At 42.0% G+C, this 25,662-nt stretch overlaps 1 protein-coding gene across 1 annotated transcript in view; it reads right to left on the bottom strand.

Moving 5' to 3' along the window:
- The window catches only part of LOC143218183 (serine/threonine-protein kinase 26-like), an 11,310-nt gene extending 1,313 nt beyond the window's left edge, over window positions 1-9,997 (bottom strand). Inside the window, 4 exon segments of the mRNA XM_076443226.1 lie at window positions 306-463; window positions 783-948; window positions 9,414-9,638; window positions 9,845-9,997. Of these exon segments, the coding sequence (XP_076299341.1) occupies window positions 306-463; window positions 783-948; window positions 9,414-9,638; window positions 9,845-9,997 (702 nt within the window).
- Between the last annotated feature and the right edge of the window lie 15,665 nt (window positions 9,998-25,662).

Below are 25,662 nucleotides of genomic sequence, written 5' to 3'. Positions count from 1 at the left end.
AGCTGAAGGCTGGAGTGAAAAGACTGAAAACTGATTTTCCAGCACGAGCAAATATGTTCTGGTAAAAATTGCTGGACCGTGACAGTGATCGGGAGAAGACGAATTAGGTTCCCGAAGAGTCGGATCGATATGGACCAACGCGGCGCAGTACGAAGGTTAAATCTTCGTGTCCAATGTAAAGTTTTCAAATTAAATCAGCCGTGTCGCGTGACTCTATTGGAGCAAACAGCGGTCTCGGAATTGCACGGCTAAAAAACAGCCAGTGCTTCTGGGAAACGGCGGTCTTATTGGAACAGCGTAATTACCTTCGAATCGTAGGCGGACTGTTTGATCACTTCCGGCGCCATCCAGAACGGCGTCCCGACGAAAGTGTTTCGTTTGCTGGTCGTGTTGGTCAACTGTCCGGCCAGACCGAAGTCAGCCAGTTTCACGTCGCCCATCTCGCCCAGCAGAACGTTCGCCGCTTTAAAACGAAAGCAAACAATCAGTACGAGCGTCGCGAATCTTTGCCGGAAGCTAACGAATAAAAGGCTGCGGACGTTGGCGTCGATTCAGACGGCTATTTTCAAAGAGCCGGAGGAGCTCGGTAATTGGAGACTGTGTGCAAAAACCGGGAAAGTACAGCTTTTTAAGGTGGCTCGATTCTTGCAGCGAGATATGAGATATTCGGCGAAATGTTCAGGCCCGTGCGAAGCTTAAAAGTTCGGCAATTTTACTAGAAACCGAACTGTCCGAGGGACGCTAACGATTTCTCTATACATTTAATCACGCGGGAGACTCACCTTTAATATCACGATGGAGCTTCCGTTCGCTGTGAAGATAATCCAGCCCTTTGAGCACATCGCGCAATATCACCGCAATATGCATTTCCTCGAAGCTGCCAGCCTTCATCAAGTCCAGGGCCGAGCCGCCACCCAAGTACTCCATAATAATCCATAGTTTCGTGCCCTGCAAACAGAACGAGGAAGATTCCCGTTTATACGTGGCATCCGCAAAACGCTTTGTCTGGGAACTTCGCCGCGAAATTGCGCCGGCTATAATCTTCCCCCTGACTTTTCCCGCCGATCTCGAAAACGTACCGCCTCCGAGATGGCTAATGAAAATGAACCTTCCCGAGAGGCTAATTAACGACAATAGACAATCTTGCTGTCGTAACGCGACCCGATCCCTCTCGACCAGAAAGAGAGACGGTCGACGACCCGGCTTGACCCGGCTTTGGTTATTTTCAGAGAATTCTGCGTATGCGAAACGAGTCTACTATATATTATATAGGTAGACTTGTTTCTGTTTTTCCTTTCCTATACATATTCCTATATATGTATATATGTCGTTGCGCGTCAACCAATGGTCGCGTGGTCGGCCGAGTACGAGTAGAGAATTAACCAATGAACGAGTTTCGTTAGAATCATTATGTGCAGTAGAATTGTCGTGTTTTTAGGAACACTTATATAGTTACTTTTTATGCTAGTTGGATCTCTTATTCTCTTTATACAGTCTCCGCATAAACACTCCACGGTCTCCACGTACAGTCATACAAATTGCCATAAAAATCGATTATTTTTACAATTTTAGAATCGATTATTTGTCACAATCGGATATTGAAGAATCGATTCTAAAAATCGATTTATTTTATGGAAATAATCGATTTTTTAAATAATCGATTAATAATCGGCATCCCTATATGTACCACAGCCTAGAGTAGGCTGTGGACATACATAATTGACATATCGCAAGTTTTAGGTTATTGCCGCGTATCGTACCTATCATGTACTTATACTTAATGAAATGAATCGTTCCACATAGAGATTATAAACATTGTTTATTATAAATAAAATGAATTTCAGACGTGCACTGAAGTATGAATGGCTTATTACAAGGTATATTAAACAAAATGTTGAAATCTGTAGTATTGAGTTACATTATAATCTCTATGTGGAACTAGGTACGATACGCGGCAACAACCTAAAACTTGCGATATGTCAATTATGTTTGTCATTTCATCGTTTCATCGTCGTGTGTCGTCGTGTCCCCATCGCGCACGCGCAACGTGGCTCCATTCGCCCCACTCCGCGCGATCAGTCTCCGGTTTAGAATGCTGGAATGGCTGCCATTCAATGGCATAGTGAAACGGAGCTCATTATGGCATGTTATGGCAACACTGCGACAAAATCTAGTAAGATTCTAGTTCCTTTCTAGTTACAATCCGAGGGTATAGTTCCCCCTTAATCTCCTCTGCGAGAACACACGCGAATTCACCCATTGTTATGATAGAGAAGCAAAATTAATACACATACATATAATATTTCTTGTTCATAAAAACTCATTTTTATTTGTCCATGTACACATTTTACCCGGTAAAAAAATGCTGTTTACACTTTGTCATATATAAAGTAACAAAAAATAATCATTTATCGAACATGCACGAGCTTCCAATATATGTGTTACAGAATGCAGTTAGCATAACTGCTATTACAGGGCAGGCAATTAATATAAATTTGGTATTCTCGTTACCTATATTTTTAATTTTCATTAACCGCCTGAGTACTAGGCAACTTTGGGTGAACATTTGGAGGGCAATATTTGTCCATAAAATAATTATACACGCACAGTGGTTGCTTCGCTCTTTTCCGTATCCGTCCATCAAACGTGTCACCAACATACAGTTACTGGCCAATAACGACACATAACATATTTGCGAAACCCACTTCACTTGCTCGTAATCCGACATTTCTTCCATCGTTGGTTCAACAGTTGGTCTAGGCGAAACATTCATGGCGCCTGTCATGTCCTCTTCCAATTCTATAGCGCTTCTCTCGTGGGATGAGTTCATACTTATTTGAGTTCGTATTTATGTATTATGTATAGGACCTTGAATAAGTTCTCGCTGTTTCTTCAAAGATGGCAGTAGCAGTACCCCGTTCGTGAAATTTCGAATGGTAACACACATGCAAGGCAGTAGTGTATCTAACCTTAAATTTCAGTGTATGGTAGTTCACTTTAGTGTAAACAAAGTAATTTTTTCTTAGTTCTGAAAATGTCTACTTTTGTGCCAAATAAAGTGTATTTGCGGGGAATTTTATTGCACTACTTTATTCAAAAGAAATCTGCAGCTGAAGCACATAGAATTCTTGTTGAGACTTATGGCGACAATGCTTTGTCGGATACGACATGCAGAGACTGGTTTCGACGCTTCAAAAATAATGATTTTGAACTTGAGTATAAAGAACGTTCTGGCGCACCGCAAAAATTTGAAGACGAAAAGTTGGAGGAAAAACATTACAAGTAGATGAGTCAACTGTTTCAAAACGTTTAAAAGTTTTAGGAATGATCCAGAAGCAAGGAAATTGGGTACCGTATGAATTGAAGCCGAGAGACGTCGAACGGCGTTTTCTCACGTGTGAACTACTGCTTCAACGGCAGAAAAGAAAAGGTTTTTTGCACCGCATCGTGACTGGCGATGAAAAGTGGATACACTCTACGATAATCCAAAGCGTAGAAATTCGTGGGGTAAGCCCGGCCATGCATCAACATCGTCTGCAAAACCAAATATCCATGGTTCGAAGCTTCTTCTCTGTATTTGGTGGGATCAGCAGGGTGTAATTTATAATGAGCTGCTCAAACCGAATGAGACTATCACGGGGGAGCGCTATCGACTTCAATTGATGCGTTTAAGTCGAGCCTTAAAAGAAAAACGGCCGCTATACGAGCAGAGACACGACAAAGTGATTTTGCTACATGACAACGCTCGGCCTCATGTTGCAAAACCAGTGAAAACCTACCTGGAAACGCTTCAATGGGAAGTTCCACCCCACCCGCCGTATTCACCTGACATAGCCCCTTCTGATTTTCACCTACTCCGTTCGATGGCACATGGCCTAGCTGATCAGCGCTTTCATTCTTATTAAGAAGCTGAAACATGGATCGATTTTTGGATAGCCTCAAAAGACATGTCGTTTTTCCGACGCGGAATTCATATACTACCAGAAAGATGGGAGAACGTGGTCGCTAGTGATGGGCAATACTTTGAATGAAATGTTTTTGTTCCTTATAATTTAAATAAAGCTTTTATTTTATAAAAGAAACAGCGAGAACTTATTCAAGGTCCTAAATATACTGTAAAAATTTGTGTAAATTAACATCGGCTTGTTCATAATAATAAATAATAATAATAATAATAATATTTTTCTTTATACCTTTAGAAATTAATCTTGGTTCGTTGATCGTTGATTTCTCGTTATAATAGCTCGTTAATCGTTGATTTGTTGTTGACTGGTGTAGATGGAATGTGCGGTTGGTGCTTCGATCGTGGCCAAATTTTCTCGCGCATGCGCGTATTTGTGTATATTTTGTAACTCGTAGGACATGTTCTGGAGTCTTCTTGTCTCAGGGCTCTGACAGCTCTGCTATCCAATAGTTTTTCGTGGCCAAAAGTAATTTAGCGTTATTTAAAGTTGAAGGTTATAGTATGCTAGGTCGTTGAATTTGTTTCGAGACCAGCAATAATATTATAAAGTCAGAAATATATAGTAACATTTAAAAAATTGACTTGATTCCCATTTTTATAAACAAAAAATTGACTTTTGGCCACGAAAAACGGGTTTCCAGACAATAGTGGCGGCAGGTGGGGTCGTACACTATTGGTTCCGGATCGATTGCATGATCCAGGGAGACGACGCACACTGGGCTAAACCGACGAAATCTGTGTCAAAATCAAAGAACTTTCGATAGAAATGAGATAGAACGATGAAATTTTTTAAAAATAAAAGCTGCAACTTTGCAGAACATGGGATAATTATGGAGATTGTGGTGCGAACGTTTTTTAACCTTGAAAGAATTCGTTAAACTTGCACAACTTCAAGAAAATTGTGGTTTTTCCAATACCACGCGCGGAAACATTTTTTTTTAACGGGCGACACATCATTTCTCGTAGATTTTTTCACGCCGATTTCAAATCTGGTTTCAAAATTTGTCTACGACCTCAGGATATTGCAAAATCGATTTCTTGAAATTCTATATGTTTAACGAATTTTCTCAAGGTTAAAAACCGTTCGTACCATAATCTTCCTATTTTTCCCATATTCTGCAAAGTTTCAGCTTTAATTTAAAAAAAATTTCATCGCTCTACCTCATTTCTATCGAAAAAAGCGAAAAAAGCGAAAAAAATGCCGTGTGACGTTCGAAAAATTTACTGAAAGAGAGTGGCGGTTGTTTTAAATGTTTGAGACGCGCACATCGATCGAGAGATTGTAAAGCCAAAATTACGTGTAATTGGTGCGGCGCGCGACATTCGATACTCCTTTGTCCGGTTCTATGTAATGAGAATAAGGGGGGGCATCCGACAAAAGACAGTCGACGGCCGTAGAAGAGAAAATCGAAGAACACAACCTCGCGAGTATTAGTAACCTCCCCGACGTGTATTTGTTAACGTTGCGAGTCATTTGTACTCCGATTCACAGAAAACAACTGCGCGAGCGGTGATAGATCCGGGTTCTCAAAGAGCTTACATTCGAACGGAGGTCGCGGAATATTTGGGGTACAAATCGAACGGAGATATTGAGGTTACACATTCGTTATTCGGCGGTGTGAGCACACGAGGTCAGACGCATGACATGTATACGGTTCGGGTGAAAAGTCTCGACGGAAAGTAAGGCGAATTGGCTGAGTGAAGCGCGAGACTACAACGTTACGCTCACCGATAGAGACGCGAGTTCCGGAAAATCCGACCCGATCGATCTGCTCATAGGCGCGGATATAGCGGGAAAATTAATGACCGGGAATAAGCACGAATTATCTAACGGTCTCACGATCTTAGAAACGAGATTGGGGTGGACCGTTATTGGAAAAACTACCGCGAACGAGAAAAAGGATACCGCGTTAGCCGTTTTATCGATGCTGGCGATCGACGGGAAGATCTCCGATCTATGGGTCCGATCTGTCCCGATCATTACCGAATATGGCCCGATCTAACACTTGGACACCTTAGGTATCACTGACCCGATAGAGAAACAGGATCAGCAGATAAGAGAACAGACAGTGAAAGACAATTTCATAAAAACAATCTCCCTGAACGAACAAAATCGTTACACGGTCAGCTTGCCATGGATCGGGGATCACGCTCCGATATCACAGAATTTTAATCTCGCTAAAAAGAGGTTGGATGGCACGGTAAAAAAGCTAAAAAATGATAATCTTTATAAAGAATACGACGCGGTATTTAGAGAATGGCAGGAGGAAGGGATTATAGAACTTGTGCCACAGAACGAATGCGATTCCTTCGCTCATTATTTGTCTCATCGCCACGTAGTAAGAAGAGAGAGTACGACAAAAATCAGGCCGGTTTTTGACGCTTCCGCGCGGGAAAAGGGTTTTCCTTCTTTGAACCAGTGTCTAGAAAAGGGACCAAACCTGATCGAATTAATACCGACATCGTTGTTGAGATTTCGGGAGCACGAAATCGCCGTGATACCAGACATTCGCAAAGCATTTCTGAAAATTGAAATAAGCCCACGGGATCGCGATTTTGTACGTTTCTTGTGGTATGTAGACGGCGAGCTTAGAATCTTCCGACACAGACGCGTAGTTTTCGGCCTTACATGCAGCCCAGTCTTATTAGGAGCAGTTCTAGAGTACCATTTTTCAACCGTATTACGAGCGGTCAACGAAGAAAATCAGAGCCGTTGGTCAAAAGAAACGGTAGAAAATCTGGCAAGGTCATTTTATGTGGATAATTGTACGACGAGTGTAAAATCATTAAGAGAACTCGATTCCTTCATTTCGGAAAGCAAAGGTATCATGACTGCGGGAGGTTTCGAATTAAGAGGGTGGGAGTTTACTCGCGATGGTAGTGAGAAAGAAACAACGTTAGTTCTTGGAATTTCGTTTAATAAAGCCCGCGATACCATCTGAATTAACCCCGCGGTTTTAAACTGTAATGAGAGGAATTATGAATTTATTATGATGAGATTAATTCTTTCAATGACCCATAAAGTATTTGACCCAATCGGATTTACTTCTCCAGTGACTTTATTGCCAAAATTATTGTTGAAAGGACTGCATAAACTTAAACTGCATTGGGACGCACCCGTGGATGAGATAACACAGAAGCAGTTTAAGGAATGGTACAATCAGTTACCATATTTGAAACATATTGAAATTCCTAGAAAATTCGGTACAGGAAATGTAACTATACATACCTTTTGCGATGCAAGCAAACTTGCTTACGCCACGGTTACGTTTTTACGAATAGACAAAGGGAACGGGGTCGAATTGAGGTTCATTGCAGCGAAATCGCGAGTCGCATCGGAGAAAACAACGATACCACGGCTGGAACTTTTAGCAGCATCGATAGGAAGCCGGCAAACGCACGCGATTGTAAAGGCATTAAATTACGAAAATGTTCCTATTTTCTATTGGTCAGATTCGACCACAGTCCTAGCTTGGCTGAACCGAAACATGCAATGGGGCATTTTCGTATGGAATCGTGTACGCGAAATTAGGCAATTAACCTCGTCCGGAACGTGGAGGTATGTACCGGGAAAGCTGAATCCAGCCGATCTTCCGTCCCGTGGCTATCAAGCGAAACAGCTGTTCGATTCGCGCTGGTGGGAGGGTCCTGACTGGCTTCGCGAGGCTCAGGATCACTGGCCGAGTCTCTCTGATAAAGTCGATGAAGATGAGGTAAATGGTGAGTTGAAGAAGTCGGCTCAAATATCAATGTTAAATCCAGGGAGAAAAACAGAGTTTAACGTTGCAGAAAGATTTTCCTCGTACAATAAAATGATTCGATTTCTTGCTATTATGCTACGGTTCAAGAATTTCAAATTGAAAAAAGACAACAATATAGGAACACGGATAACGTATCAGGAAATGTATCAGGCGGAACTGAAACATTTGAAGTATATACAAGAACAGATATTTCTACCGAAAAATGATCCGAAATTAACGACGATCCAAACATTTGTACATACGGACGGACTAATAACACTAAAAACAAAGATTTTTGAACGCAACGATAGGTTTTCATTTTTATGTCCGATACTACTAGATAAGCACAAAACCGTTGAGCTATTAATCCGCGAAACACATGAAAACATGTGTCACGCGGGAGCACAAACCGTGATGTGCAAACTAAGAGAGACATTTTGGATCTTATCGATGAGGAGAATTGTCCGGTCAGTTATATCGAAGTGCGTAGTTTGTAAAAGATATAGTACGAAAAATATGAAAGCCGATTCGCCTCCTTTGATTGCTCACCGCGTAAGAGACGCCGCGATTTTTGAAATTACCAGGATGGATTTCGCGGGACCAGTGTTTTTGCGTGGTCGGCAGAAGGCGTGGATATGTTTGTTTACCTGCGCTGTATACCGAGCTGTACACCTGGAACTCGTGACATCACTGTCAACCAAAACTTTCTTGGACAGTTTGCGTCGTTTTATCGCACGTAGAAGCAGACCATCTATTGTTTACACGGATAACGGAACAAATTTCGTGAGAGCGGATAATGCGTTTAAAAAGTTGAACTGGGATGTCATATCAAGTTACAGCTCGGCTAAGCGGATTGATTGGCGATTCAATCCCCCCACTGCTGCCTGGTGGGGAGGATGGTGGGAGCGATTAATTGGTTTACTCAAAAATATTTTGCGTAAAGTTTTAGGAAAAGCGTGCCTTAATTACGAGGAAATGGGTACTGTCTTATGCGACTGTGAAATGACTCTGAATTCGCGACCGTTAACGTACATTTCAGAAGAGCCAAGCGATATTAAATTTCTGGGAGAACCAGGAAGAAAATTATTTTCTCCTTTTTTAGTGCATTTTAATATAAGCGTGGTTTTTAAAAAGGTTTTTTTATATATTTTTTTATCTTCCACTTTTTAGTTTTTTTTAAAATGGAAATCAAGATATAGTATAATAATATGTACTGGTATAATTAGTAAGATATGGACACAAGATATGGAAATACGCGAGAGACGACTTCTCTCGATGGAGTCCGAAATTGTACGAAATAGAACTGAATGAATGGAACACCACACTGAGCTCCTTCGGTGCAAAGTGGGTCAGTGGAGTGGGAACGGGTAGTGGAGTAGGGAGCGCTGGTGCGCGGAGTGGGGATCGCTGAACGCGATGTCGTACTACCGAGCGTCGCGCGGCGAGGTGTGACGGTTAATGTTTAAATACGTTTTTCTCCTAGACGCACAGTTTTTTTCAAATTTGTTTTATAATTTTGCATTGTCATCCTGTTCTGTTCTATGTTTAAAGTTTCAAGTCTGTAGCTCATCGGGAAGTGGTTTAAAATTCGATTACAAGATTTGAAGCATGCAACAACAACGACACGGCAAGCGTGGTAAAAAGATGACTCTCATTATTCCTAAAATGGTTTTCACAATTTGGTTGTACATTATGAATTAAAGTATTACCTTGAGGTAGGACCCATAATATTTGGTGACGTACGGGCTGTCGCACTGCGACAGCACCATGATCTCCTGCTGTATGTCTTCGATCTCATCTTCCGCCTCCTCGAGATCGATGATCTTGATGGCAACAGCTTGCTGGGTCCTGTTGTCGATCCCCTTGAACACCTCGCCGAAGCTACCCTTTCCGATCCGTTCTTGTTTCGTGAATATCAGCTCTGGGTCCACTTTCTGTAACAAGGAACAAAGTTGTCTCGTTTAGTCGGGTTGCTCGTCGACGGAGTGAACGGCGAACGACGCGTCGCGACGTCGACGGAAGAGAGTACGTCAGTGAAAAAGGGAGAAAACGGCCGGGCAGGCTTTCAGCGAGATTTCCCGACCAGCGAGAGTTTTTGGCAAATCTCGCGGACACCGCGACAGCGAAAGTTTCCGCGGACTTTAACGGCGGCCCGAGTTCGCGATTGCGGTAGTTTTAACAATTTTCGCGACGACTCGCCGGTTTTTGGCAAAGTTCGTGAAGCAGTCGAGAAAGGCGGGCTCTCAGCGAAGTAGAAGCCGCAGATTCCTGATGGCCCTGGTCTGCTCTTCATGGCTCTCGTTCCTTCCCCAAGGAGGAACACGTGACGAGAGCGGTACACGTTTCTGTCAACGAAGTCGCTTGCTGGCAACTGCCGCCTTTGGCTCAGAGTTTTTCACTGGACAAGTTGACCGACAGCAATTATATCTTCGAGGTACGAGGTACCCTTCGAGGACGGATTTTCCGGGAATAGTTGCAGATAAGTTTAGCTTCTCGTTGCGGTAAACTTCTGCAGAATTCAAGTGGATGGTGAACGAAAATAATTGGCGAACGTATATGCCATCAGGAATATGCGGCTTCTACTTCACTGAGAGCAGGCAACCGAAAAAAAAGAAAAACACGGAAAAGAGACTGTAGCTGATTACAGAATAAACAAACATATAATCACACTGTAACGGTTCTGCTTCCAACGGAAAAGTCGTCGCGGCGTCGTATCCTCCCGTGCTGGAATAACTCGTCGAGCCGGGTTCGTCTACCGGCGAGAGAATCGACTGAAGCTGAAAATGGACGAGGTGCGCGGGACGTGAAATAACGACGACGGGTATATGTATTTTCGGGCCCCACTGCTCGTACATTCGCGGAACCGTGTGTCTCTTGGACGGTATCCCTTGTTCGTGAATCTAGTGCCGATGCGTGTTCGCGGATCTGGATACCAGGTACTTTCGTGTACGGATATAATTACTGGAGCGCGACTTTCGTGACGGTGTTCGATCGCGACGCGCGTTCTTTCATGGCGGCGCGGCGCGAGCCCGTGGACCTGGTGCGTTACGGCAATCTCGGTTCAGGAGGGAAACGGAAAGGTAACCCCGCCATGAGTCGGGAAACTCTCGTGGCGGTTCTACGATAAACGAAGAGGTGGCTGTCTCTTCATTTAAACGTCTCCGATAGCTGTCGGAGTTCTGAGGGTGCTGCCCGAGAGGTTTGTTCAGGATGCTGCCCTCTCTGTTTGGCGTGTATGCTGTCACACCGATGGGAACCAGGTTAGATAGGAAGGTGTTCCTGGGATGCTGCCCAGGCTGGAAAAGAGGCCCGTGCCTCGTTTGCATCGCCTTTTATAGGCCTAGGTTGGTGGTGGGGGAATGGTGCGGGGAAACGGATGTGTGACGTCGAGTTTCCGTATCCGTTAAAGATGTCAGAACCTAGACGTCCGGTTCCCGCCAAGTGCGCTTCTAAGCGCGGGATTGTTCGCGGGATTGATTGACGACGCGTTCGGTGATCCTCGGTGTCGGTCGGCGATGTTCGGCGCGCGTCTAGCAGTAACAGGGCTGCACGATACAGGTCTGTTACAACACATCTAGAATTGAAAAAAAAACGGCAATAATGATTCTCGATATCTAGCACACAGCCCAGATATAGAAAATCAAGCACAACAAGAAAAAGAAACAGTAAAGCTTCAGCATGAAAGAAATGCTCAAAGACAAACACAAAAAGCAGATAACATCGACAAATAAACAATGGAAAGGAAAGAGAGTCATAGAGACCAAGACCAAACACACAAATAAAAACATGCATCAATCTCCGAACGGCTGCGAACTTAGTTCATGCTTGAAACAGTCATGCTGAGTCAGAGGCCACGCAAAAGATTGAAAACAACATGACCGTAGGTTGACCACCCGGACGAGGAGAATGAATATGTAGTGTTCGGTGTCGATCGACGATCGAAATCACCGAGATCCGGAACCGCTCAGACGTGAGCGCGTGAGGAACACGAGAAGGAGTTTGACTCGAGGAATTAGGCGATTATGAATGAATCTGGCTTGATTCACAAGTAATTATGAACTTTATTTTAGAACGATGTAGTTGCCAGAAGATCGCGAACCGTGACAGTGATAATCGTAATAGCGGAACTGCTTGTACAAGTGCGATTTAGAACAGATGGTCTTGGTCGAAAGACTAATAATCGCGAAGACCGAAGAGAGCCTTTTTAAATGCTCTTCGAGCGATAGGCGGGGTCGCACGCGATTGGATCATAATCGATCGCATGATCCTCGAAGACGACTGTTCGAGATTCAAATTGAAGATGTTTACCGGTAACGAGTGTCGACAAACACACCGTGGCCTAGTGAAACGGTAACGATTGATTGCTACACGACTCTAAATATAGACCATAGAAAAACATATCGAACGTCGATCGACAGTCGGCGTAACGACTAATAAATCCTCAATTTGAATCTCGAACATGTAGTAACAGCCTTCCACAAAAGGCAACCGAAAAGAACATGGAAAGAGACAGTAGCTGATTATATGATATACAAACATATAACCACACATCTCTGATTGAACAAAAAAAAAACGGCAATAGTCAGTGATAAACGGAAATCAGCAACTGCAATCGATAAAAAGCGACCAACAAATAATGAAAAAAAAACAAAAAAACAAAAACCAAAAATGTTACTACACATTGTTACCACAAGCCCTAAAACGCCGAGCGGGTTGCCTTCTGCAGGGGAACCGAAAATTGAGAAGCAAGTTACCGTCCAAAGGGGAACTGAAAATTGAGCGCCGTGACAGTTTGTATTTCTCAAAGAGAGAGAGCGGGAGGGAAAGAGAGAGAGAGCGGGTGGGAAAGAGAGAGAGCGGGAGGGAAAGAGAGAGCGGGAGAGAGAGAACAGGAAAGAGAAAGAGATTGATTGGATTGAGCTTTATGTAGCTATTAATTTTGTAACAGACCTGTCATACGCAGGCCTGTTACTAGTCCGCGCACCGAATCTAGCCGGGCGAGTCCGACCGAAGCCGAACCGCGTCGGCAACACACCGAGTAGCGAACCGCCGGCTCCCCGCTACCGAATAGAGTCGCCCCTCACCGCGGTACCCCGCGCCTACAATCCGCCGAGTCCATACTGACACCTCCGCGCGTTCCCCTCACCTAGAAACTACATTTGGCGGGAACCGGATACCGAATTACGGTAAATCTGGCGGGAAACGGAAACCGTACGTCACCCCGAACACCCTACCGCACTTCACCTCCTCACCACCCACTTAGGCCTATAAAAGGCGCAACGTACACGAGTCGGTCTCTCATTCCGTCCGCGACGATCGCTTGAGAATCACCTGCTGCAAATTGATGACTACGTAAGTATATCTTGGGTGAACACCATCCTAATCCTTGGCCTACGGCGACGAGTTTGTATCGCTGCGCGAACTCCTCCTTGTCGAGAGGCACTCCGTTTTCCGCCGGTGACGACTGCGTCCGCACCGAAGCAGAGGAGGCACGCGGCCCCGCTGAAACCTCGACCGCGTCGACATTCCTGATTCCCGCCGGTGACGACTGCGTTCGCACCGAAGCAACGGAGGCACGCTGCCCCGTGAAATCCCGACCGCGTCGTAGTCGGCTCGACGGAAGAGATGAGCCTTCCTTCCTCGACACCGATAACCCTACCCGGGATACCGTAACTGTCCGGTACGCTACCGACATTCCGAATCCCGATACTCCAGACCCGGGTAGAATGATACACCCCTGTCAAGATCCTTGTTATAGCCTGTACGAATCCGCATGCACTAGGTCCACGCGAAACTAAGCCGCGAATAACGTCACCGCGATAGATGATATTCCTGACACCGCGATCACCGTAACACCCGACTTCGCGATCTCCGTTATTTCCATTCTCGCGACCTCCGATATGTCCGACACCGCGATCTCCGTTATCTCCGACACCGCGATCTCCGTTATCTCCGACACCGCGATCTCTATTGTCTCCGACACCGCGATCTCTATTGTCTCCGACACCGCGATCTCTGTTATCTCCGACACCATGACCCACTAGCTCCGCGGAACAAGCACAGCGAGGTTTTACCACAAATACACCAAGAGTCGTTATTTCACCCCGTGCACCACGTCTTCCGATCCCGATCCCATCCTCGTTCATAATTCGACCCTGGCACGACGAGCTACAACGGCCGAGGACGATATATCACGATTTACTCGCGATCCCGAACGAGAACTGTTACAATTTTCTCTACAATGATAATACTAACTTATTTTTAGCTTACTACTATCTTATTACTAACTTAGTTCTAACTTAATAATTACTTACATCTAGTATAAATTAAGTATAAAAAAGAGCGGGAGAGAGAAAGGAGGGAGGGAGGGAGGGAGAGGGAGAGAGAGGGAGGGAGGGAGAGAGAGAGAAGGAGGGAGAGAGGGAGAAGGAGGGGGAGAGAGAGAGCGGGAGAGCGGTAGAGAAAGAGAGCAACCTGTGATTTCAAATAAAGGAAACCCAGGCAATAGGGGAGCGGTGTGTGTGTTTTTCTTCCTTCCCGCATGATCTAGGGATTCAGGAGGCATCGCTCACGCCTAGTCCATAAGGTAAGTGACGAACAGACTGAGGAACGGTCACAACGCAAACACGGCGGAGACGAGTCTACAGGTCACCAGCTCTTAAGTCTAAGAGGCGGACATGAGGGTCAGCAAGAGGGAAAGAAAATGGAAAACGGAAAATGAAAAAGGGAAAATGGAAAATGGGAAATGGAAAATGGAAAGCGGAAAATGGAAAACAGAAAAAGGAAATGGTAGAAGGAACCTACAAAGGAACCTATACACCAGAAAGGATAAGGAGTCACTATGACCAACCCCTAACAACATCACGGTAACACGCAGCAGTCTCCGAACGACTGCGAACCTAGTTCATGCTTGAAACAGTCATGCTGAGTCAGAGGCCACGCAAAAGACTGAAAACAACATGACCGTAGGCTGACCACCCTGAGGAGGAGTCTGCAGACGAAAACAAGCCCTCTCCAAGCGGCAATCGAAGAGACCAGGAAAAAGAGACAGTTCGGAGTGGACAACCCAACATCTCTACGTAAATAACGAAATCTGCATAAAAACCATGCAACAATGAAAACGAACGTAAACAAACCTTAAAGGGGAAGGCCGGATGGACGGAGCTAATTGCTGAACACCGACCAGAACCGAGGATGATGGTCACATCCAAACAATCAGCCATATTTTCTAGAATGTGTCAAGCCCACCCAAGAAGAAAGATCTCGATGAACCTGATATCAAATCTCTCAGGAGATAGATTTCGGTGAAGTTGATGAACCCTTCCTTCTCAACCCCAGCGCGAAGTAGACTCGGCAAGAGAAGACCGTATGGAATTGATATCTCGGCCCAGCCTTGATTTCGATAAAGTTGGATCGGATCCCAAGTAGCAGTAACTTCTTCCCAATGGTCAAACAAAACGCGGTCCCTTGCATTTTGAACTCCCAATAGACTCACAGCACAGGCGGAGGGATTAGCCCTAGGGGAGGGAGTGGACAGGTTCTGGACTATCCGGAACAGAATAGGGACGGGCTTCAAAACTTGACACATTCGACATGAAAATTATGGTGAAGTGGGGGGAGTCTGAAAGGGCAGGCGAGACACCCTGCAGGTCTGAAGGTGAGGGGGCCCGACGTTCACACCGAGCCGTAAAACAGCTCAAAAACTGACAAAAATTAGGTAGCATGGCCCGCTCATCAATGATGACCAACCCGTCTAGTAAGTCGACGACTCTGAAAATGGCCCGGGCCGAATAAAACAGAGGGGACAGCTGAAAGACGTGGATACCTGCAACCCGCAAAAGGGCCGAGTGCCGGCAGCGCCAATTGTGATACTAGTGATGAAAGATCCGGTGTGCCCTAAGGAAGCGAGGGGCGACCGACCCGCCCTTCCCCGGCAAACACACTTACTACTACTACTACTACTACTAGGTACCGGGCGGGGTGTTGTACTGGGTGGAGCAGTTACCACGCTGCGATCTGTTGAGACTCATGCTTCGGGATTCGTCTTGTCGGTTAGACGAGGCCCCTTATATATTATATTATGTACACGCATATTGCTTGTGTTGTACACATATATAGAAGAAGTAACATATACACACCTCGCGGTGTGTTGTGTTAAGTAGGGTATATACACGGGTTCTAAGCCACTTCCCAATTCAGGCGGTTCTGAGGAACTTTCCAATTCACGTAGAGAGCGGTACCGCAGAGCGCTATTGCACAAGCATATATGAAACATGATACTCCTTTGGTATTGCACAAGCATTACATCATCTAGGTCAAGGGCAGAGATGTTAGGCCCCGCCCCCTTCTTTCTTACGTCGTCTAGGCCATGGACAGAGCTGCTGAGTCATCACTTAAGGGCAGAGCGCTATTGCACAAGCATATATGAAACTTGATACTCCTTTGGTATTGCACAAGCATTACGTCATCTAGGCCAAGGGCAAAGCTGTTAGGCACCGCCCCCTTCTTTCTTACGTCATCTAGACATCACCCTTATCTTTAAGGGTAGGAATGAATAAATAGGACACGATGGAATGTGAATTGTAGTCTTTGCAAACGTTCCATCGTTGCAAACGTTTGCCGTGACAAAAAAAGTTATTTAATATTCATAGTTAAAAACGGTGCGAACGTTACATTGCAAAGTGCAATTATATTTTGAGAACTGGAAATTTAGCAAATTAAAGTGGAAAGGAATATTTTTGTCAACAACTGTGCGGTAGCAAGATGATTGAAACGTGGAAAAAAATGTTGAGGTGTTTGACAAGCATGTCAATGCTGGTGAAAACTATGGACGAGTATCACGAATGGCATCGCTCGTGCATCGAGTCTCTGCAATGCTGCATCAATTATCTATCCAGTGCAAAGGATGAATTGTCGGAGAGCATGAAATCTAGTTTAACATCAACTATGTGTCGTATGAAAACTTTGAACGTTTCATTGCATAAACGTATTTCCTCACCACACACCGGTAGAGGTTTATATGATCGCGGCGGTGCGAGAGCCTCGACGCTCCGTTGGGAAAATGTCGAGTCAGCCTTTAAAAATCGCATATCGACTGGCATCGTTATCAACGTCGAACATATTGATCCTAAACAATTTTTACAACATGCGAAACGAATGGTTACAGGACGCGTTACAGAATTTTTAAACGTGCATTCATCGCTGAAAGCTAGCGTGACGTTGGAGGCGGAATTCATGCAGCATACCAACGAGGTTTCCGTGAAAAGTTTCAGTACGCGAAACGTTGCATTGTTTCGGACATGCAATCTACGACAGTGGTATCAGAGAGACGTTGTGCCAACGATTTTGACATCGTTGGAAGAGTTTCAAGAGCGAGACAGCGGGTGGGCGTTGTCGAAGATACTGCATTTGATTGTGAACTTTAGCAAATACCAGCCATTGCAAGCCGGCTGCACCACTGAAACCTACTTGCCTCGAACGATACAGTTGAAAAGAGCGGTCGTGGACGTGAATAACAAGGATGAGGCATGCTTTTTTTGGGCGGTCGTGGTGGGTCTCTATCCGGCCAAGGCACATCCATCGCGTTCATCATCATATCCACACTACAAAACAGTGCTTCAAACCGAAGGTTTTCAATCGCCTATGCTATTCAAAGACATTCGAAAAGGGCATAGCCGGATAAGATAGTCAAAAATGCCCTTGAGCCGAATTTTATCGACGATGTGCCATTCGATAGAGCACCAAGAAAAAGCATACTGTGCAAAATTTCAACCCTGTATCTCGATCGGGAGGGTAGTTATGGGGTAAAAACGAAAAATCAGTTTTTGGCCTATGTTCCCTAGTTAATGACGTTTAAAAATTCTGAAAAAAATCTGACACATGTCAAAAACCCAAATACGTACTTTGCAATTGGTTTCAGATTTTTAAAATGGAAATCCTGCTTGTAAAAAATCAAAAACCTCAAAAAAATCGAAAAAATGCAGATTTCACATGGAAGTTTTAGAGTGACAACATTTATATTTTTACAGTAGCAGTATATTGTTATAAGTATTGTTCATGAATTTTTTCAGATTTTTTGGTTTGGTGCGCCGTTGTCAAAAAAAATAAAAACAGATTTTTTCGGCGTTTTTTCCGCGAAGAACTAAGCTAACCTTAAAATTATTACGTACTTTTTATTCTGTAAGTCTATCAGGCTCTGATAAACCTTGAGCATTCTACAGAAGTAATTAAAAAATGAAATCAACTTAATTAATATTTCTACAGTATGAACATTACATCGAGAAATATCAATCACGTTTCCAACAGTTCAGTTGGCTCAGCGTGTTAGGCGTTCGACTGTTGGTCTGCTCAAACTAGGTTCGCTCCCGGCATAGGTATATACATTTTTTTTACTTGATTAATTCTTTTTTTTTATGTCTAACTATATAATAATCAATGGTGTGTTTGTAGATTTCTTTTAGAAGCAATATCTACATATTCAAAAAATATTTCAAGGTGAAATTCGCAAAAAAATTATAATACATAGGTTGTGCGGATCTTAATTATCTCAGTTTCATTTTATCGTGTTTTCTGCAAAGCATATTTTATTTTATCGATGAATTGAAAGATTTATTTATGTTGAAAATTGGAGGAACTTCTGGCAGTACTCGACATTTTCAGCAGTAATTCCATTTATGTGTCTACGAGTTTTAAATACTTTGTTATAGAGAAAAGAAAGAAATTCAAGTTGTAGAAATGGCTCTATTGTTGTTTACTTCTTTTGAGGCATTCAATTTGGAACCTCGTCTCTTATGCGGAACAGCAATTGTTGTGTATGTACCACTCAGGGTTGCTAATGGAATATTTCACAGTGAAAGCAGATGTTCCGATACTTGTCAAAGTAAACTAACGGATCTATAAAAGCATATTTAGAATGACAAACTTTTGATGTTTCATTAACTTTTACCTTCGTTTACCTTTTCTTTTCTTTACTCGCCTTACGACTCTGTTAGACACAACTACTGTATTTGGTGTATTTTACCTTAAAATACTTTTTAAATATTTCAATATTGCTTTTAAAAGAATTCTACAAAAATATCCTTGACTAGTGTCAAGTTAGAAATAAAAAAGGAAGAGAATTAATGAAATAAAAAAAATAGACCTACGACGGGCGCGAACCTAGTATAGGCCGGTCCACAATCGAATGCCTAACGCACTGAGCTAACTGAACTGTTGGAAACGTGATTGATATTTCTAGATGTAATGTTCATACTGTAGAAATATTAATTAAGTTGATTTCATTTTTTAATTACTTCTGTAGAATGCTCAAGGTTTATCAGAGCCTGATAGACTTACAGAATAAAAAGTACGTAATAATTTTAAGGTTAGCTTAGTTCTTCGCGGAAAAAACGCCGAAAAAATCTGTTTTTATTTTTTTTGACAACGGCGCACCAAACCAAAAAATCTGAAAAAATTCATGAACAATACTTATAACAATATACTGCTACTGTAAAAATATAAATGTTGTCACTCTAAAACTTCCATGTGAAATCTGCATTTTTTCGATTTTTTTGAGGTTTTTGATTTTTTACAAGCAGGATTTCCATTTTAAAAATCTGAAACCAATTGCAAAGTATGTATTTGGGTTTTTGACATGTGTCAGATTTTTTTCAGAATTTTTAAACGTCATTAACTAGGGAAAATAGGCCAAAAACTGATTTTTCGTTTTTACCCCATAACTACCCTCCCGATCGAGATACAGGGTTGAAATTTTGCACAGTATGTTTTTTCTTGGTGCTCTATCGAATGGCACATCGTCGATAAAATTCGGCTCAAGGGCATTTTTGACTATCTTATCCGGCTATGCCCTTTGAACGAAAAAACGATGTTTCCATAAACGTGTTCGAATGGGTGCGCAAGAAATGTGTAACACTTCATTTGACTGAGAAGAAACGGAGAAGACATGTCAATTTGCTGTTTATCCAGAATGCTGCAAAGACGCACGGCCATTTCGCATGTATACGAAATTTGTCAAGATTGGTTTCATCACAGCTTAGCAAACAAAAAAATCATAAACATATTTGTGATCGGTAAATTGCACGTTTTTTGTTTTTTAAAACTTCTTTGAAGCAAGAAAAGTTTTCTTCCCACAGATGCCTACAATATTTCCCTACGCCAGAGAGATTAAACATTCATACAATCGACTGTGAACGAATGAATGATTGTGCTCTGACGCTTCCAACGAGCGAAGATAAGTGGTTGCATTTTAAAAAGTTTGTAAACAAAGAACAGGCACCGTTCATTATCTATGCTGACTTGGAGTGTCTGCTGCTGCCTGAGGAACAGGAAGGAGAAGACCGTGCGGCACGCGTACAGTATCAACAACACCACGCGTTTAGTATAGGATACTATATACATTGTCGCTACGATGAATCGCTGTGCGAGTATCAGCTTTATCGCGAGAAAGCGGGATGCGCTGCATGGTTTGCAAACAGGTTGTACGAGCTGAGTCAGAAATTACAGCCGCTATTTGATAAAACGGTGCCAATGAATCCACTAACTGAAGCGGAAAAATTAAATTTTCGTACAGCCACACATTGTCATGTCTGCGAGAAAACGTTTGAGGAAAACGATATACGATTGCGTGATCATTGTCATTTCACGGGCGCATATCGTGGTCCAGCTCATAACGGATGCAATTTAAGCTATCAATCTTCGTACGTAATACCAGTGGTTTTCCATAATTTATCAGGCTACGATGCACATTTCATTATAAAAGAATTAGCAAATTCGTTTGAGGGACGGATAGACGTGTTACCATTGACGAAAGAGAAGTATATCTCATTCACAAAAAACGTTTCCATCGAGAGACAGTCGGGTGAAGAACGAAAGTATGTAAAGTTCTTGAAATTTCGCTTCATCGACTCATTCAAGTTCTTGAACTGGAGTCTGGTCAAGCTGTCATCGTATTTGGACAAAAATAAATTACTACTTAATGTATTTTGACGTGAATAATTTGTATGGTTGGGCTATGTCGCAACATCTACCGCACAGAGACTTTCGATGGGTGGAGGATATTGATAATTTCAACATTGAATCCATTCCAATCGATAGCCCTGTAGGATACATTTTGGAGGTTGATTTAGAGTATCCACGCGAAATTCACGATGCTCACGCAGATCTTCCATTTTGTCCAAGTCACGATGCAGCAACCAGCTCGAGTCAAAGAAAGTTGCTGGCAACACTTCGCAATAAGGAGCGATACGTTATACATTATCGATACCTCCAGCAAAGTTTAAAACATAATCTGAAATTGAAGAAAATTCATCGAATTCTAGAGTTTCAACAGTCGCGATGGTTGCACGAATATATCGACTTCAATACAAAATTACGCACCAACGCAACCAACGATTTTTCAAAGAATTTGTTCAAATTAATGAATAATGCTGTGTTTGGAAAAACGATGGAGAACGTTCGAAATCATGCGATCGTGAAATTACTTTCTCGATGGAACGGTAGATACGGAGTCGAACGATTGATACCTAGACCAAATTTTCACAGTTATACAGTGTTTTCTAAAGACTTCGTCGCAATTCAGATGAAAAAGCTGCTCGTTCAATTTTACAAGCCCATCTACGTAGGCATGTCCATATTGGATATATCAAAATTTCATTTATACACTTTTCATTACGAGTACATGTATCCGAAATTCCAGCAAAATTGTAAGATTTTATACACGGACACGGATAATCTGATATATGAAATCACTTGCGATGACGCGTACGAGACGCTACTGAAACGTGATATCCATCGATATGACACCAGTAATTATACAGAGAACAACGTTTACGGTGTTCCGATTGCAAACAAGAAACAACTAGGATTGATGAAGGATGAGAATGGCGGTAAAATCATGACAGAGTTCGTAGGATTTCGTTCGAAAATGTATGCGATTCGCGTGCATGATGATTGTGAAACTAAAAAGATTAAAGGTATTAGGACAAACGTTACCGCTCGAGATATAAGTTTCGAAGACTATGTCGAATGTCTTAATAATCATACCGAAAAGAGTGTTAGCAGTAATTGTATAGCGTCTGTACGACATCAGGTGTATTCAATGTCGGAAATAAAATTAGCATTGAGCCCGTATGACGATAAGCGATATATTTAACTTCCCGATTTTATAGGGAAGTTATTGTAATGACTTCGAAAATCGAAAATCGATTTTTTAACAGATCTTCACGTTTCATGGTCATTGCAGTCATTTTAAACTATTTTCAGCAAAATGTTCGTATGTGTGTGTGTGTGTGTGCGTATGGCCGTTTCTATGTAATCAAATTTTTCGTTAACGTTTTCAGAAAAAGTAACAACGCGATCAGGATAATGAATGATGCAATCGATGTGCCCCGCTGTAACTTAGAGCTGATTAGATTTTGGTCCATTTTGGTCCAGTAGTTTTTTAGTTTTTTTATTTTTTTTCGAAAGAAGTTCATTCAACAATGCAATTTATACGAGAGAACGGAAAGTTTCCACCGAAGAAACAAACGTAATTGCACAAAAAATTTTTTTTCGATTTTTTAAAATTAAAAAAAAATTTTTTTTTTTTAAATTTTTTTTTGTGCCTTACGATGATGTTTCCGCTTACAATAATCGAAAATTATCCCAATCCAAGAGTGAGTTAATCATCTCTACTGCCGAGAATACATTTTCGAAGAATATCGATGAAAGTACGAAAAAAAATTCATATTACAATCTTTAAAAAAAACAATCAGTTCAAAACGAATTATTAACTAAAGATTAAATTGAGAATTAATATAAAATAATCATTAATAACATTGATGTTGATGACGGATTGGTTAATGGAGCGCATGCGGAATATTAAAATTTATTACTTTTCAAGAAAATACTAAAATTCCGTCTATATTTTGGTTAGATTTTCAATTGGCCAGAGTAGGAGTGAAAGTAAGAACTCGTTATCGTGATTATATGAAAAATGCCAATATTGATCAAAATTTTACACCAATAATAAAAATATCGAATCAAGTAAATATGTCGAGTGAGGAAAAATATCAAATCACACGTAGTCAATTTCCAGTGGTTCCTGCTGAAGCGATTACGATTCATAAAAGTCAGGGACAAACATACGAAAAAGTATGTTTGGATTTTTAAAAATCAGAAAGGCGAACTTTACAAATGTTGTATGTAGCACTGAGCAGAGTTTCAAAATTGAGCGGTTTATATATTTTGGGACAATTTAAATTAACAGTATCGAAGAAAACCAAGATCAATACTGCAAACCCGGCTAACGATGAATTGTATCGTTTGCGTAAAACCAAACAATTAAAATTATCATTCAATAATTTGGTCAATGAGAACGGATTAATAGTTATATATCAAAATATTGGTACTTTGACAAGTAAATTAATTCATATAAACTAGAGGGGTGTTGTTGCTCGCTCGCTTCGCGAGCTTCGCAAGTAGGGTTGTCGTAGCTCGCTCGCTTTGCGAGCTCGCGAGAGGGTTAGTGGTACGGACGTTATTTGGTGTGTGACTCTCCACGAGCCACACAAAGAACTTCCCGATTCTTTAGTTGCAGTATATTATTATCATTATTAAGTGTACGTTTTAAGAAGAATATACGTTTTCAGGGAAATTCAATAGTTTTCTACTTATCAAAATGTTTGCTATATGGCGTCGCATTAAACCAACATCGTATGCTCGTTGCTCGGTTGGTTCCTTGTTATAGCATACTAATGTTGCAAAATAAATTGTCTTAGTTTTTCGCAAACGATACAACTCCTCATTATCCGGGTTTGCAGTATTGATCTTGGTTTTCTTCGATACTGTTAATTTAAATTGTCCCAAGATATATAAACCGCGCTCAATTTTGAAACTCTGCTCAGTGCTACATACAAAATTTGTAAAGTTCGCCTTTCTGGTTTTTTAAAATCGAAACATACTTTCTCGTATGTTTGTCCCTGACTTTTATGAATCGTAATCGCTTCAGCAGGAACCACTGGAAATTGACTACGTGTGATTTGATATTTTTCCTCACTCGACATATTTACTTGATTCGATATTTTTATTATTGGTGTAAAATTTTGATCAATATTGGCATTTTTCATATAATCACGATAACGAGTTCTTACTTTCACTCCTACTCTGGCCAATTGAAAATCTAACCAAAATATAGACGGAATTTTAGTATTTTCTTGAAAAGTAATAAATTTTAATATTCCGCATGCTCTCCATTAACCAATCCGTCATCAACATCAATGTTATTAATGATTATTTTATATTAATTCTCAATTTAATCTTTAGTTAATAATTCGTTTTGAACTGATTGTTTTTTTTAAAGATTGTAATATGAATTTTTTTTCGTACTTTCATCGATATTCTTCGAAAATGTATTCTCGGCAGTAGAGATGATTAACTCACTCTTGGATTGGGATAATTTTCGATTATTGTAAGCGGAAACATCATCGTAAGGCACAAAAAAAAATTTAAAAAAAAAAATTTTTTTTTTAATTTTAAAAAATCGAAAAAAAATTTTTTGTGCAATTACGTTTGTTTCTTCGGTGGAAACTTTCCGTTCTCTCGTATAAATTGCATTGTTGAATGAACTTCTTTCGAAAAAAAATAAAAAAACTAAAAAACTACTGGACCAAAATGGACCAAAATCTAATCAGCTCTAAGTTACAGCGGGTCACATCGATTGCATCATTCATCATCCTGATCGCGTTGTTACTTTTTCTGAAAACGTTAACGAAAAATTTGATTACATAGAAACGGCCATACGCATACACACACACACACATACGAACATTTTGCTGAAAATAGTCTAAAATGACTGCAATGACCATGAAACATGAAGATCTGCTAAAAAATCGATTTTCGATTTTCGGGGTCATTACAATAACTTCCCTATAAAATCGGGAAGTTAATAAAGATTCATGGTTTCAGCGAAGCGATATATTAATTTTTAGTGAAACATTAACGAAAACCGATGATGAGTTGAATATTTTAAATTATGATATATTATTCCGATCCGACGTTGACAACAACAGCCGCGGATTAATTTGTTATGGAAAAACAGAATTATTAATAGAAAAATTATTTGTTGAACAGGAATTTAGTTCAAATGCGCATGTAGAACTGTTTACTTTTAAAATCAGAAATTATTATATAATAAGTGGTTATAAATCACCAAAAGCTACTAATTCTATGTTTGGTAGCGTTGTACAACGAATAATGAATAAAATTGTAACGGTTCTGCTTCCGACGGAGAAGTCGTCGCGGCGTCGTATCCTCTCGTGCTGTAATAGCTCGTCGCGCCAGGGTCGTGAGTCGGCGAGGGAATCGACGGAAGCTGAAAATGGACGAAGTGCGCGGGGCGTGAAATAACGACAACGGGTTTACGTATCTTCGGGCTCACTGCACGTACGTTCGCGGACTCATGGGACTAGCGAACCCGTGTTACCGATCCGTGCTTCTACCGGTGATTCTGGTGTAAACGTTTATCGCGGCGCGACGCGTACACGTGGACCTGGTGATTGATACCGGCGACTGGGTTCAGAAGGAACGGTCAGGAAACCCGGCCACGAGTTGGGAAATTCCTCGTGGCGGTTCTACGGCAAATGTAGAGGATGCTGCCCCTACATTTAATCGTCTCCGGTAGCTGTCGGAGTTCTCGGGATGCTGCCCGAGAAGTGTGTTCGGTATGCTGCCCGAACGGCAGAGAAGGATGCTGCCCTCTCTGTTTGGCGTGTTTGCTGTCACGCCGGTAGGAAACGCCGGTGTCGAGGAGGCCGATGCTGCGGGCAACTCGACGACGAGCGTGGGAAAGTAGGAAAGTACCAGTAACACTTACCAATACCTTGGGATGTGCCCAGGATGCTGCCCAGGCTGGAAAAGAGACCCGTGCCTCGTTTGCATCGCCTTTTATAGGCGAAGATTGGTGGTGGGGGAATGGTGTGAAGG

Source organism: Lasioglossum baleicum, chromosome 18, assembly GCF_051020765.1.
Source record: "Lasioglossum baleicum chromosome 18, iyLasBale1, whole genome shotgun sequence".
Taxonomy (NCBI): domain Eukaryota; kingdom Metazoa; phylum Arthropoda; class Insecta; order Hymenoptera; family Halictidae; genus Lasioglossum; species Lasioglossum baleicum.
The sequence above is the reverse complement of the archived record's forward strand: the minus strand, read 5'-3'. Positions and strand labels throughout refer to the sequence as shown.